Source organism: Citrus sinensis, chromosome 5 (genome assembly GCF_022201045.2).
Source record: "Citrus sinensis cultivar Valencia sweet orange chromosome 5, DVS_A1.0, whole genome shotgun sequence".
NCBI lineage: Eukaryota > Viridiplantae > Streptophyta > Magnoliopsida > Sapindales > Rutaceae > Citrus > Citrus sinensis.
Genome location: NC_068560.1, coordinates 14,920,685 through 14,936,879, shown reverse-complemented (window position 1 = coordinate 14,936,879; position 16,195 = coordinate 14,920,685). Strand labels below are relative to the sequence as shown.

Genomic DNA, 16,195 nt, shown 5'->3' with positions numbered 1-16,195 from the left:
AATTAACTAATGTCAAGAACATTATTTAAAGGGTATTATTATAAAAAGAAAGAAAAAGTAAAGATAAGAATTAACATATTTAAGTGTTTTAAGAAATTTTTTAAAATATAAACATTAAATAAATATTTAAGTCAAAATATTTAAACTAAGAAAATATTTATCCCAAAAAAATTATTTCAGCACGGAAACCAAAAGGACGAAATCCATCGAGTTATTTTTTTTTAAATTATAATGTAATAGTAGACAACTTTCCAAAATCAATCCCACTAAACTTTCGTAAGTCTTTCACAGAAAGAACCTTCAATTTGCCCTCAAGACTTTTGTCGAGTTCTTTTTGAGAAATTTATTTGAATGTTGACCCAAATTATAGACTTTACCATCTCTTTTACTTTTAAAAATAAATATGTAAATCATACAAGACCTTGAATTTAAGCGTAAATTACATGCTTGAATTTCTCCATTCATACGCGTGTGACGTGCCTACCTAAAATTCTATATTTCTATATAAAGAGCTATTAGAATTCTCAAAATTGGCAAAATCATCCAAAAATAATTAAACACACACAACACTCAAGCTAGGTAGCTATGGTGAACGATGGAAGAGTAATAGTGGATGAAGTGTCCGGTTGGCTAAGAGTCTACAGTGACGGTTCAGTTGATCGAACATGGACCGGACCACCGCAGGTCAAGTTCTTGTCCGAACCGGTGCCACCCCACAGTGACTTTATCGACAGTGTCGCCACCCACGACGTAACCATTAACAAAGAATCCGGCCTCCGTGTCCGAATTTATTCACCGGAGGAGATCAAGAAACTTAATGGTGATGATTGCAAGAACAAGAAGAAGCTACCAATCATCCTTCACTTTCATGGGGGTGGTTTTTGCGTTAGCCAAGCTGACTGGTACATGTACTATCACGTTTACACGAAGCTTGCAAAATCTGTCCCGGCTATCTGTGTCTCCGTCTATCTCCGGCGGGCCCCGGAGCACCGCCTCCCGGCCGCTTTCGACGATGGTTTCGAAGCCCTCCTTTGGCTCCGGTCACTGTCACTGGCTCAGGCTCGTGAGAATAATTGGCTGACTGAACATGTGGATTTTCAACGCGTCTTCCTCATTGGAGACAGCTCCGGAGGGAACGTAGTGCATGAAGTGGCGGCACGTGCAGGTCAAGCTGACGTGAGCCCGTTGCGTGTGGCCGGAGCGATTCCGATTCATCCGGGTTTCCTCCGGCAGGAAAGGAGCAAGTCGGAGTTGGAAAACCCGCAGTCACCTCTTCTGACTCTGGACATGGTGGACAAGTTCTTGAGCTTTGCCCTGCCGTTGAACAGCGACAAGGGGCATCCGTACACCTGTCCGATGGGGCCCGCTGGGCCGCCGATCGACGGTCTGAAGCTGCCGCCGTTTCTGCTGTGCGTGGCGGGTAATGACTTGATTAAGGACACTGAGATGGAATATTATGAAGCCATGAAAAAGGCTGGAAAGGATGTGGAGTTGTTGGTGAGTCCCGGAATGGGTCACAGTTTTTATCTCGACAAGATTGCTGTCGATATGGACCCAAACACTGCTGCTCAAACTTGTGGTCTTTTTCAAGGAATAGCGGAGTTTATGAGGAAGCACTGATCAATTATCAAATTTTTAATCCATAAATAGTTGATTGTCCGATTAATGGTGGGGTTTTTCTTAAGTTACATTTGTCGTAACTTAACAACCCAACTAAAATATACAAAAATAAGTAACATTGCAAGCGTGTGATTTTTACATTGTTTTGGTTGTGCTCCAAGTTATTACAATAAATGCAACTTAACAAAACCCTAATGGTGGACGGATGTGGTCCTGTATGACTTGGCAATGTTGTTTTAATAGTAGTTTAGTGTAGTTGTGCCCGCTATTATATCTATATATCTATATAAAGTTGAGATTTGTGAAGGTGATGTGGCATCACCATTTCTCATCTTTGTATATTCTTTATTATCTAATATATAGAGAAATTTTCTTTTAGATTTAATTTTCCATCTTCTCATAATTAATTTGATTGTTATTACAAAATAACAATTATATAAAAATTTTAATGAGTATATTCTTTGTAATGAACATCCAAGGGGGAGTGTTATGAATTTATTAAAATATGTAGATGTTCATAACATATATCTCTTAGTCTCCACACTATCTCTCATTAGCAACCTTTAGCTTCCCTAAAACTCCCATTATCTCACAAGAAATTATGATCCATTATTAAAATATGTAAATGTTTATAACATATATCTCTTAGTCTCCCCACTATTTCCCATTAGCAATATTTAGCTTCCCTATAACTCCCACTATCTCACAAGGAATTATGATTCATAATTTTTCATTAATTTTATGGAGTGATTATGTAACTATAAAAGAAGAGCTCATCTTTTTGTTTTGTACACACACAATTGGAATAAATAAAATCACTCTATAATATATTCTCTCATTTTATTCTTTATCTTGCATTGCTTCTTTATTTGTATTGCTGGCTAATAGTTTTTTTTTTGTTTTTTATAAGGATGTCTCATCTTAAAAAAAAATCAATTCATATTTTTTATCAATTTCATTAAGTGTAAAGATAATACTAAATTTTTTTTTAAAGCTGCGTGAAGCACGGTTCTATTTTCTAGTTATTTTATAAAATAGGGACATGCTTTGAAGTAACTTTCATGTGGAATGTGCTGTGTAAAATATGTATAATATGTGTGTACTAGCAGCTTGGAAGTTTTTAAAGTGTTCCTCTAATAACGTTTTCGGAATTCGATTTATGACTTGCAAGTGAGACAATTTCATTTTGAGGTTGAGGTGTGATTTCAGCGAATTGAGGACGAGATTGTGTAATGGTGAAATTCAGTTAATTTCACCATACTCCTTCATATATTGACACATATAGTTATATACTTTAATTTATCACTAAATTATTTTCAAAATTACCCTTATTTACTATTAAAAAATAAAAATTTTACCAAAGGCAACTTCCATTTACTGTAATCAATTAATAGTAAATGAGCGTGTATTGAAGTTATCAATAGTTTGAAGAAAAAATTTAACTATGTGAAAAGAATAAATTAAAATTTACCCATTAAATTATTTAGAAAAAAATTGATTATCATGTTTGATGAGTGTTACATTATTGTCACTTTCACTTTGACATGATTTTTTTAAAAAAAATAATAAGTTGCAGAGACAAATACCTGTACATTTAATTACTAAATTTTTAATGTAATTTTGCAGTGCTAAGCCGCCAAAGAGTGAGAATTAATGGTGTGTTTATTTTGCAGCAATTAGAGCAAATTATAATCAAAACAATGAATGAAAATATAATAAATTGTTTACTTTAACTAGAAGAATTGGATCTTGATGAGTTATATTTCCACTGCTGTGTTTACTTTATTGTATATCCAAAATGGATCGTTATAAGTTATTAAAATTTCCTTAGTTAAATTTATGTATTAGTTCATGATTGACACTAGAAAGTGTACATTTAATAAGGATAAAATTATTAGTTTTTCACTTATTGTGTCAATTAATGCGTTCATTATTCGTAAATTCTTTTAATACTCCCCAAATATATTTTATGTTAAATTAATTCGTAATTCGTTAATTTTTATCTCGTAAATATTTTTCAAGAATAAAGATGAAATTGGAATTGAAAGCGGGAACAAAGAAGAACTACTGGAACACAATTGAGGAGATCTAATAATAAAAAAAAATTAAAAAAAAGAACAAAAAGACGAAAGAGTAAAAGGCAACCATGTTTTGGTTGCCTGTGATGGTCAGGAGGTCACCACGCCTCCTGGCCATCACACTTCTCAACATTCATTTAAATTATAAAAAATAAATTAATAATATAATAATAAATTAAATAAGAATAAAAAGAATGAAGAGGAGGCAAATGTTGCATATAAAAGCCGGGGGCCAGAAGGAATTGGGGGAGAGCCAATTTTGAGAGAGCCAATTTGAGAGCAATTTGGAGAGCTGAAGCCGAGACTGAAGAAATTCTATCTTTCTTTCTTTTCTTGTTTCCGTTTGTATCAATTTTCTTTGTAATATATTTCAAAAAGTTTATCAAATAAAAAGAGTGTTGTGTTTTCTTTCAATATGAGTAGCTAATTTTATTAAACTAAGGTGAATGGTGAAGCTTAATGTTTCAAACTATTAATTATTATTATTTTCTCAATTGAGTTTTTAAGTTTATTTAATTCTTTTCTAATTATTTTTATATCATGTTAATTTATAAATATCACTAGATTTTATGGTATTTTGACATAATATCGACACATTAATATAGTGTGGCACATTATGTACTTTATTCTATATTTATCCACACACATAGAATTAAATGATATAATAATTAATTGGTAAAAGTGAGGCAAAATATAAATGAGAGAGTATTAAAATTATAGTTTGAATACAAAGAGTGGATCATAAACCTTAGCTTATTTTTAAATTGATTTCAAATAATTTCTTTTCCCCACAATTAATTTTCTTAGTTTTACTAGATTTAAAACTCCCTGTGGTTCGACCCCAGTCTCACCGGGTTATATTATAACTAGACACTCTTACACTTGAGAGTAATACACTTTTGAGTCGTAGCATGTTTTTGGCGCCATTGCCGGGAAGTTTTCTAAATTTGGTATTAGTTTGTCTTTACTTTATTTTTATTTTATTTTAATATTTTTTTTATTTTGTCATTACCTTCTTTCCGTAATACTATTTTATTCTCTTTTTGTAAAACTTCAGTTAGCACCCCTCTTCTTTTCAAACCTTAACATTCTCCATAAAATTTGTGAGAAACTTCATCTTAGCCCAAAAACCCTTGCAAATCAGTCCCCAAATCAAATTTATTTCTTTAAATTTCTGTAATTTACTTTCTACATTTATTTTAAATGGTCGGTTCTACCACCTAACTGTTATTTAAATTTTGTTAATTTATGTATTTTATTTATATGGTCGGTTCTACCGCCTAGCATTTTAATTTCACTTTGCTAATTTATTTATATGGTCGGTTCTATCGCCTATCATTTTAATTTCAGTTTATTTATTTTTGTGCATTAATTTATTTAATTTTATGTTTTATTATATGGCTGGTTTTAAAATACCGCCTAAACTGTTTCTTTTAATTTCTTTGTTTATGGCTGGTTTCACCGCCTAATTTAAATATTTATCTTCAGTTTGTTTATTTTTATTTCGCATTTTTTTTGCTTATTTAATTTCCAGTTTATTTTTACTTCCGTAATTTTCATTTAGTGTTTTTTGCATCACTAGTCTAGCACACATCATTAGCATTACATGCGTCGTTGGTCTCGTGCAAATAGTGGTAGATTAATTAGAAAATCACCTTCACCACCCTTAAATATGATTGACATAGGAGCTGAAAATTTTTCGGAGCACGAAAATGACCAAACCTTGCAAAATCTTCATGAACAACTTAGGACCCTTAGAGACTTCATGCATCCTACTAGAACAGGGTCACCATCATGCATAGTTTTCCCTCCTGATGCATCACGTTTTAATTTCAAACCTAGCATCATTCAACTTCTTCATACTTTTCATGGTTTTGAGTCTGAAAATCCATATTTGCATTTAAGGGAATTTGAGGAAGTCTGTAACACATGTACTGATCAAAATTGTAGCATGAATATAATCAGGCTTAAGTTTTTTCCTTTCTCACTTAAGGATAAAGCTAAAACTTGGCTACAAAATCTTATGTCAGAATCCATCAGAACTTGAGATGAAATGCAAGCACAATTTTTGAAAAAATTATTCCCACCCCACAGAACAAATTCTTTCAAAAGACAAATCACCACTTTCACTCAAAAACTAGGAGAAACTCTCTACCAATGTTGGGATAGGTTTAAAGAACTACTTAACATTTGCCCACATCACGGTTTTGAAACATGGAGATTGGTGTCTTATTTTTACAAGGGATTAACATCCCAAGGTAGACAAGTCGTTGAAATGATGTGTAATGGTGAGTTTAGGGATAAAAGTCCTGAAGATGCATTAGACTATCTTGATTATATAGCAAAAAATGCACAACACTGGGATACAGTTGGTTCTTATGAGTCGTCAAGTAAACCTCAGTCATCTCCATCTAGTGGAGGCATGCATAACCTTAGGGAAAACCATGATTTTCAAGCCAAATTTGCATCATTAGTTAGAAAAGTTGAAGCGTTAGAGTCGAAAAAAAATGATCATGTAAAGTCTGTTCAAAATATTTCATGTTATGTTTGCGATTTTACTGACCATTCTACACAGGACTGTCCAACTTTACCAGCTCTGAGAGAAAGTCTACATGAACAAGTAAATGTCGTTGACAATTTCAAAAGGCCAAATCCAAATCCATACTCCCAAACTTACAACTCTGGTTGGAGAAACCACCCAAATTTCAGTTGGAGAAATGACAATCATGCACAACCTTCACAACCAGTTCCTCCACGTCAAAATTTTCAAAACTCCCAGAGTTACCTACCATATGTCCCACCACCAAGAAAAACTTTGAAAGACACATTGCATTCGTTTATTGAAAAACAAGAGTCAATCAATAACCAAACGATGCAAACCTTAACCAATTTGACAGAAACTATCTCTAAACTTACATCTGTTCTGACCATACATGAAAAAGGAAAGTTTCCTGCTCAACCTGAACCAAACCCCAAGAGTCAACAACATCCTCAAATGGGAAATTCAGGAAACCAAAATATGAGTCAAGTCAAATCGGTTATAACCCTTCGTGGTGGTAAAGTAGTCGAAAAACACATTTTGGACCCTAGTGAAACTAGTAAAGATTCAATTTCAGAAAATAGGGAAGAGTCTGTCGAACCTTTAGCCCATGAAGAAATAACCAACTCTCCTCATGTACCCCCATTTCCTCAAGCACTGATCAAGCCAAAGAAATCAAATCACAGTCCAGAAATTTATGAAGTTTTTAAACAAGTTAAGGTCAATATTCCTCTGCTGGATGTCATTAAACAAGTGCCTTCTGAAAGATCTGTGCACAGTGAAAAGGAAACATAAGGTGCAAAAGAGAGCTTTTCTAGAAGAACAGGTAAGTTCCATTCTCTCAACCAATAGTGCTTTGAAATACAAGGATCCTGGTTGTCCAACTATTTCTTGGACTATTGGGGATCATAAAATTGGACATGCTTTACTTGATCTTGGTGCCAGTGTTAATTTGTTTCCTTATTCAGTGTACCAACAACTCAATCTCGGTGAGTTTAAACCAACTTCTACCACTCTTTTACTTGCTGATAGATCGATTAAGGTTCCAAAAGGAATAATTGAAGATATATTAGTCCAAGTCGATAAGTTCATATATCTTGTGGATTTTATGGTTCTGGAAACGGAACCAATTGCTAATGAATGCAAACAAATTCCTGTTATTTTGGATCGACCATTTTTAGCTATTGCTAATGCTTTGATAAATTGCAGGAATGGATTAATGAATTTATCTTTCGGCAACATGACACTGGAACTCAATGTGTTCAACATGTGTAAACAACCTCATCACCAAGAAGATGATGATAATGAGAATGAGGAAATTGATCTCATCGAGCCAATCATTGAGGAACACATTCAGGATGAGAATTTTACAAACTCTGCTGAAATTTGTTTTGCTGGTTCTTTTGAATCAAATAAAGAATTAGATTGTGATACTACTAACACATGCCCTACACTTAATTCTATGCAGGTACCTATAGATGACGATAACCAATCGAACTTTGAAGATACGGTGCAACCTGAGGAATCAAACGAAGAGGAAGCACCAGAGCTCGAATTAAAGCCTTTACCAGAAGAATTGAAGTATGCCTATCTTGGAGAGCAGCAGACATATCCGGTGGTAATTTCTTCTCGGCTGAGGCATGATCAAGAAGGTAAGTTGTTATCTGTACTAAAAAGGCATAAAACTGCATTTGGTTGGACCTTAAAAGACATAAAAGGCATTAATCATTTAATTTGTAAACACCGAATACACTTAGAGGAAAATGCCAAAACAACTCGTCAACCACAAAGAAGACTAAACCCTCATATGAAAGAAGTGGTAAAGAATGAGGTCCTTAAACTACTAGATGTAGGAATTATCTACCCTATCTCTACTAGTAAATGGGTAAGTCCAACACAAGTAGTACCAAAAAAATCTGGAATAACTGTTGTAAAAAATGAAAAAGGTGAACCGATCCCAACACGAATTCCATCTAGTTGGCGCATGTGCATTGATTACAGAAAATTAAATGATGCCACTAGAAAAGATCATTTTCCCCTTCCATTTTTAGACCAAATTCTCGAAAGAGTGGCTGGACATCCCTACTACTGCTTTTTTGATGGCTACTCTGGCTATTATCCAATCCCTATAGCCTTAGAAGACCAGAAAAAGACCACATTCACATGCCCATTTGGAACATTTGCATTTAGGAGAATGCCCTTTGGACTTTGTAATGCTCCTGCAACATTTCAAAGGTGCATGCTAAGCATTTTTAGTGACATGATTGAAAATTGTCTAGAGGTTTTTATGGATAATTTAACTGTATTTGGTAATTCTTTTGATACATGTCTTGATAATTTAGAAAAAGTTTTGGAAAGGTGTAAAGAAAAATGACTAGTTTTAAATTGGAAAAAATGTCATTTCATGGCCACTTCTGGAATTGTCTTAGGCCATATTGTGTCTTCAAAAGGAATCAAAGTTGATAAAGCCAAAGTTGAAGTCATTTCGAAATTACCCTCACCAAAGACAATTAGAGAAGTCTGTTCTTTTTTAGGACATGCAGGATTTTATAAGAGGTTTATAAAAGACTTTAGTGCCTTATCTAGACCAATTTGTAACCTCCTAATACAAGACACACAATTTGAATGGACTAATGATTGTCAACAAGCTTTTTAAAAAATAACTACCCTTTTGACATCAGCCCCAATGATGCAACCCCCTGATTGGTCTTTGCCTTTTGAGCTAATGTGTGATGCTAGTGATTATGCCGTTGGCACTGTTCTGGGTCAAAGAAAGGAAGGTAAGCCCTCTGTCATCTATTATGCAAGTAGAACTTTAAATAGTGCTCAAATGAATTACACTACAACTAAGAAAGAACTACTTGCTGTAATATTTGCATTGGATAAATTTCGTTCGTATTTAATTGGTTCATCTATTGTTGTTTACTTTGATCATGCTGCTGTGAGATATTTAATGTCAAAACAGGATGCCAAACCAAGGTTGATACGATGGATCTTGCTACTTCAAGAATTTAATTTGACAATCAATGACAAAAAGGGCGTTGAAAATGTTGTTGCAGATCATCTTTCAAGACTTATAAATGAGTCTTCAATTAAAACAACACCCATCAATGATTCTTTCCCTGATGAATTTTTGTTTTCTATAAACAAAATGCCTTGGTATGCTAATATTGTTAATTATCTTGCAACAGGTGAAATGCCATGTGACTGGAGTTCCCAAGACAAGAAGAAATTCTTAACAGAAGTAAAAAGCTTTTACTGGGATGAACCATACCTGTTCAAGTACTGCTCCGATCAAATTTTTCAAAGATGCATACCAGATGACGAGGTAAGTAGGATCATTCAATTTTGTCATTCTGAAGCATGCGGTGGTCATTTTTCTTCAAAAAAGACAACTGCAAAAATATTGCAGTGTGAATTTTATTGGCCTACATTATTTAAAGATTCACATACATTCTGTAAAATGTGTAAGAATTATCAAATGGTAGGGTCTATTTCAAAGCGAAACATGATGCCTTTAAACCCCATCTTTATCATTGAAATATTTGATTGTTGGGGAATTGATTTTATGGGCCCTTTTCCATCATCATTTGGATTTGTATACATTTTGGTTGCTGTTGATTATGTTTCAAATAGATCGAGGTGATTCCTTGTCGGCATAATGATCACAAGATTGTGATCCGCTTTTTAAAAGAAAATATTTTGAGCAGATTTAGAATACCTCGAGCCATTATCAGTGATGGAGGTAAGCATTTTTGTAATAAGCCATTTGAGTCCTTAATGAAGAAATATGGAATTACACATAAGGTTGCTACCCCTTATGACCCTCAAACAAGTGGTCAAGTTGAATTAGCAAATAGGGAGATAAAATAAATTTTAAAAAGACAGTTAATCCAAACCGTAAAGATTGGTCTCTTCGACTAATTGATGCACTGTGGGCATATCGTACTGCTTTTAAAACATCTTTAGGAATGTCACCCTATCGGCTTGTTTATGGAAAATCTTGCCACTTACCAGTAGAACTTGAACATAAATCATTTTGGGCCATTAAAGCTTTTAATTCAAATTTTGATGATGCTGGCAATATGCGTAAATTGCAAATAAATGAACTTGAGGAATTAAGGAATGATGCATATGAGAATTCTAGAATTATTAAGGCAAGAACCAAATTTTTTCATGACAAAAGAATTTTTCAGAAAATATTTGAAATTGGTCAAAAAGTGTTGCTTTATAATTCTCGTCTTCATTTATTTCCAGGAAAGTTAAAGTCAAAGTGGAATGGTCCTTTTGTTGTAAAAAATGTGTATCCATATGGAGTCGTAGAAATTGAGAATCCAAAGAATGGTGTCACATTTAAAGTTAATGGCCAAAGATTGAAACCATATCTGGAATACCAACCACATGAAGCAGATATCGAAATCCATTTAAGTGACCCACCAAAATTTTGATTAAGCCTTTTCATTTTAACATTTTGTGAATTTAATTTACTGTTACTTTATCGTTTGAATTATTTAATTTTTCTTTTTCTTTTTCCTTTCCCTATGTCTTGAATGGAGTGCATTGCATTGTTTTAATTATGTGTTGTTTGACAATTGTGATTTAGCTCACCAAATTTTTATACTTGTCATGAGTACTTCCATGAGAAATTTCCTTCTCGATCATCTTAAAACGCTTTTTCATGTAAAATTTCACCTGAGGAAATTGCTCTGATTTTGTAAATTACACCCAATTTGGGATCTGCAACCAGCAGATTTAGTATCTCACGTGAAAGATCTAGAAAGACAACTCAAGGAAATAGAGGATGGTATTTATAATTTGCAATTAGAACTGGATTCAATAAAAGGACGAAGGTGAGTTATATTCCTTGTGTGTTTTTGTTTTATTGCTCTTTTTCACTTTTGATTTGATTTTGCAGATTTGATTTGTTTTGATTCACTCTCCCGTATAAATGGCGGATAACAGTACTCCGTGACTTTTTAAGTCGGTATTCTCAGTTTCCCATAATAACTGAAACCTCAATGTCAAGCATGGAAGAAATACAACAAAATTTGCATCAACATTTTCCCTCTCTCCCTCAAAATGCTCTTAACAAGATTTACAAAACTCGTTGTGAACGACTGCATTTGTTAATGATCAATGGGATTTCTGCTGACATTCGCTGGTTAATTGAAGCAAAGGTCCGATTGGCAGGTGAGTTTTCTGATCCATTCATTTCCTACATGACTGGTTTTGGTAAAAGTAGATTTGCTAAGAAAAGAAGAGCTAAGCGACTTGGCTCTGAATGTTCTCACTGTGTAAGACTCGCTTGCAAAACTCCACGTTGTAAAACTTTAGGAATGGTTTCTGTAAATCGTGAAGATAAAATCAAATTCGTTAAGGATGGCATAAGTAAAGAATCGTTGGATGATATCTTACGATCTCTTGAGACGCATCCGAGCGGATATGTTCAACGTGAAATTCAAAATTTGTGGAAGTTGTTCCAAAAAGAAAGTGCACATTTTAGTCTTGGGAATCTGACTCTAAAAGACCCTATTTGCCAGTTTATAAGAAAACTGGATGGGAAGCATATCCTCGACCCATAGAGGGCGTTCAAGCCGTTACTGGACGTAAAACCAGAGGAAGATGTGAGCTACAATCACAACCACCAGTAAATATCATTTTATTTTACTGTTCTTTTACCTTTTGCATTATTATTATTATTGTGTTTTTTTTTATTTTATCTAATCACTGTTTTCTTTTTCTTTTCACTGTTTGTCTTTGAATTATTAAGCTAAAAACTTCACGCGTCATTTAACAAATACACCGCCCCATTTACAGATGTATATCATTATGTCCGTCACCAAGATTCTTAAATAGGAGCTCCTTTTCAAGCACTCACAAATTGTTTCTTTTTAGAATTTTTGTAATGGCAGCAACTTCAAACAGTCAACTTAAAAACATTTGTATGCCTTCTAGATTTCGCTATGGAAAGATAAGGAGTTCTTTCAAAGCTCGTCTCTGAAGCTGCTTTTGTTCGAGGAAGCCAAGTGCAAGGCATCATTCCAAAAGCCTTAAAACCTTTAGGATGTTTACCAGACTCACCAACTGGTGAAGAGTTAGTTGTTTCAGGTATGCAAGAAAGAATATCTGAAATGTTGAATCATGCTGACGCTTTTATTTTCTTGTCAGGAGACCTTGCAACTTTGGAGGCGCTAATTACATTTGCTTCTTGGGCCCATTTGAATATCCATAAAAAACCCATCGGTTTGTTAAATGTTAATAACTTTTATGATGGCTTAATAACATTTCTTAATCATGTAATAAAAAACTATTTCATTCCATCTTCAGCGAAAAAACTCTTCATTTATGCTTTTACTGCTAATGAGTTACTTGATCTTTTGCAAGCTTACAAACCAGAGCCAGATCCCATGACTTTGGTGTTGGATTGGGCAACTGATGACGATGGCAGTGACTCTTGTAAAAAGTGTAAATTAGATTTAACTCTCCGTCTGTAAATATTTCCAACAGTGGCCAGGTGATATCTTCTATACTCTACTCCTTTCTTTAGACATTGAGGACAATGTCTCCTTCAGGTTGAGGGAGGGAATAATTGATAATTGTGGAATGTCTCAGTCCTAGTGATGTTTTTACTAATTTTTCTTGTAAAGACTAACTTTGGATAAAATTTTGAGTCGAAGATGGCAGAATATAGAATGTAGTGTCTCTAGAAACGCATCTTATTAACTTTTGTGTTTTCTTCAAAAAAAAAATGTTTCTAACTTTTTGTTTTCGGTCTTTTTCTCTTAATCATCTACTTAAGTTTCTGCAATTAGTTCCAATTTTTTAGTGTTTTCTTAAAAAAAATTATTTTCTTTTTCGGTGTGATCTTTTAACATTGAATAACATGATGATTTTCAAATTTTGGTATTCGTATTATCTTTGGCCTTGAGTTATGTTATACTATGTTTTTCCCTTTGCATGTTGAAACGTAAATTGAGAAATTGAATGAGTGAAATTGATTAAGCCATTTAGAGGAATGTACATGTTATGAAAAGACCAAGCAAGTTTTTGAGTCTATTATCCTTGGAGAGTAACCTTGTTTGCCTATACAGCTTCACAATTTTTTCTACAAGATCTCAATATTTTAAAAAAAAAAATTGTGCAGCCGCATCTAAAAGTCCATTGAACTAATGGATATGAAAGATTATATGGAACCCTAAAAGACGACAGAAGGCCATCTTATTTTCTTTGGTAACCTATCATATTTTTCTACTCCAATGAGGAGTATCACCTTATGTTTTATGTTTTCCATCACCCAATTATGTTTAAAAATAGAGATGATTATGTATTCCTAATAATGGTGCTATAAAAAAAGAAAAAAAAAAGAAAGATGATATGTATATATCAATTAATAAAAAAATAAAAATAAAAAGAAGAAAGAAGAAAAAAATCCAAGCAAAAAAAAAAGCACCTTATAATCTCCAAAAAGTCCCCTATTTTTCAAACATATATTTTTGTTTTCCTTATTACCTTTTTTGTTAGCCATAACTCTAGCCTACGTTACGTCCTAATAAAAGTCCTTCTCGATTTTTGAGAACTATAGTCTGAAGTAAAGCTGGTAATATGGACTAAAAGATGTGGTGATGCATAAAAATAAAAATAAAATTTGCTAGTAATTCATTGGACTTGAGATCATTTTATTTTTTAGCTGTGTGCATTATTTTTTTTATTGGTGAGAGTGTATGATATTGTTTTATTATTTTTTTTCAAATCTATCATTTTTTTTAGAGTGACAAATTAATTTGGGGTATATCTTCTTTTGAGAGAGTCACTCTTAATCGTGAGATTTTGGGGTTTGATGTATCATTCTTAAAAGTGGCTTGATTAATGTAGCTCTGATAATTGATCATTTTACAGGATTTTACTAAATTATTTTGTGCGGGTGTGATTTTCTTTAGGCTGAAGATAATACTTATACTTTTATTTAATTGTTGTCATTAATCTGATGGAAGAAGTAAACACAATTCTTTTTTAAAAAAATGATTTTCAGTTTGGTTTTGAAATTTCTCTAAACTTTTATCGCTTAAATTGCTAGGGCCTAGCAATAACCTGGTTGGGGGGTGTGATTGACACTAGAAAGTGTACATTTAATAAGGATAAAATTATTATTTTTTCACTTATTGTGTTAATTAATGTGTTCATTATTCCTAAATTCTTTTAATAATCCCCAAATATATTTTATGTTAAATTAATTCGTAATTTGTTAATTTTTATCTTGTAAATATTTTTCAGGAATAAAGATGAAATTGGAATTGAAAGCAGGAACAAAGAAGAACTACTGGAACACAATTGAGGAGATCTAATAATAAAAAAATAATTAAAAAAACAAAAAGACGAAAGAGTAAAAGGCAACCATGTTTTGGTTGCCTGTGATGGTCAGGAGGCCATCACGCCTCCTGGCCATCACACTTCTCAACATTCATTTAAATTATAAAAAATAAATTAATAATATAATAATAAATTAAATGAGAATAAAAAGAATGAAGAGGAGGCAAATGTTGCATATAAAAGCCGGGGGCCAGAAGGAATTGGGGGAGAGCCAATTTTGAGAGAGCCAATTTGAGAGCAATTTGGAGAGCTGAAGCCGAGACTGAAGAAATTCTATCTTTCTTTCTTCTCTTGTTTCCGTTTGTATCAATTTTCTTTGTAATATATTTCAAAAATTTTATCAAATAAAAATAGTGTTGTGTTTTCTTTCAATATGAGTAGCTAATTTTATTAAGCTAAGGTGAATGGTGAAACTCAATGTTTCAAACTATTAATTATTATTATTTTCTCAATTGAGTTTTTAAGTTTATTTAATTCTTTTCTAATTATTTTTATATCATGTTAATTTATAAATATCACTGGATTTTATGGTATTTTGACATAATGTCGACACATTAATATAGTGTGGCACATTAGGTACTTTATTCTATATTCATCCACACACAAAGAATTAAATGATATAATAATTAATTGGTAAAAGTGTGCAAAATATAAATGAGAGAGTATTAAAATTATAGTTTGAATACAGACAGTGGATCATAAACCTTAGCTTATTTTTAAATTGATTTCAAATAATTTCTTTTCCCCACAATTAATTTTCTTAGTTTTACTAGATTTAAAACTCCCTGTGGTTCGACCTCGGTCTCACCGGGTTATATTATAACTAGACACTCTTATACTTGAGAGTAATACACTTTTGAGTCGTGTCAGTTCACTAACAAAATAACACATAAAGATTTTAAAATGAAATATATTGTTTGCAAAAATAGTAGTAGTAATAATAATAATAATTATTATTATTATTGGAAAATTTACAAAAATAACCATAAAAATTTTGTTATTTTCACAATTAACCCTCTCAACTTTTTTCTATTAATATTAGTCAAATACACACTTTTCTCCCCAAATTACCCTTCTTTACAAACCAAAAGAAACTTTCTTTCTCCCCTTTCATCAAACCAAAGGCAGATTCCCACTCTTGAATCATCAACCACCGGCAACGGCAAAAGGCAACGATAAAAAGTGAAATCCGATCATAATTTATCCAGATCCAACACTAATCGGCATTCATAGTGGTATGAGTTATTTTCTGAACTTGCTTGAGAGTTTGAGTGAACTGCGAGGTTTCATGGGTGAATCTGGCGACAGGTTGCCTGTCGCACCAAGGCACCTGTCTCACCAAAAATAAAATAAATTGACTTAACGGAAAAAAAATTATAAAGCCACTGTAAATTGGTGTGACAGCACGCGCGCGCGCGTGCCCCCTGTTGCCCAGCGACGGGTGCGCGCGCGCGTTGCAGCCCAGCGATGGGCGCGAGCTAGCGCCCGTCGCTTAGGCGAGCGACGCACGCTCTAGCGCCCTTCGCTGGGCAGCAGTCCTGAATAAACACTCCCAAATTGAGAAAGAAACACTCCCAAAACAATAACAACC

The 16,195-nt window shown here is 33.3% G+C and overlaps 2 protein-coding genes across 2 annotated transcripts; both read left to right on the top strand.

Moving 5' to 3' along the window:
- Positions 1-450: 450 nt before the first annotated feature.
- LOC102631454 (probable carboxylesterase 15) lies at positions 451-1,822 on the top strand. Its single transcript, XM_006494501.4, has one exon. The coding sequence runs from the start codon at positions 586-588 to the stop codon at positions 1,618-1,620; it is 1,035 nt and encodes a 344-aa protein (XP_006494564.2). The 5' UTR covers positions 451-585; the 3' UTR covers positions 1,621-1,822.
- Positions 1,823-5,976: 4,154 nt separating this feature from the next.
- LOC127902268 (uncharacterized) lies at positions 5,977-8,483 on the top strand. The gene is made up of 3 exons (XM_052441112.1): positions 5,977-7,008; positions 7,106-7,889; positions 8,473-8,483. Exons 1-3 carry the CDS (start codon positions 5,977-5,979, stop codon positions 8,481-8,483), a joined length of 1,827 nt encoding a protein of 608 aa, XP_052297072.1.
- The last annotated feature ends 7,712 nt before the right edge of the window (positions 8,484-16,195 follow it).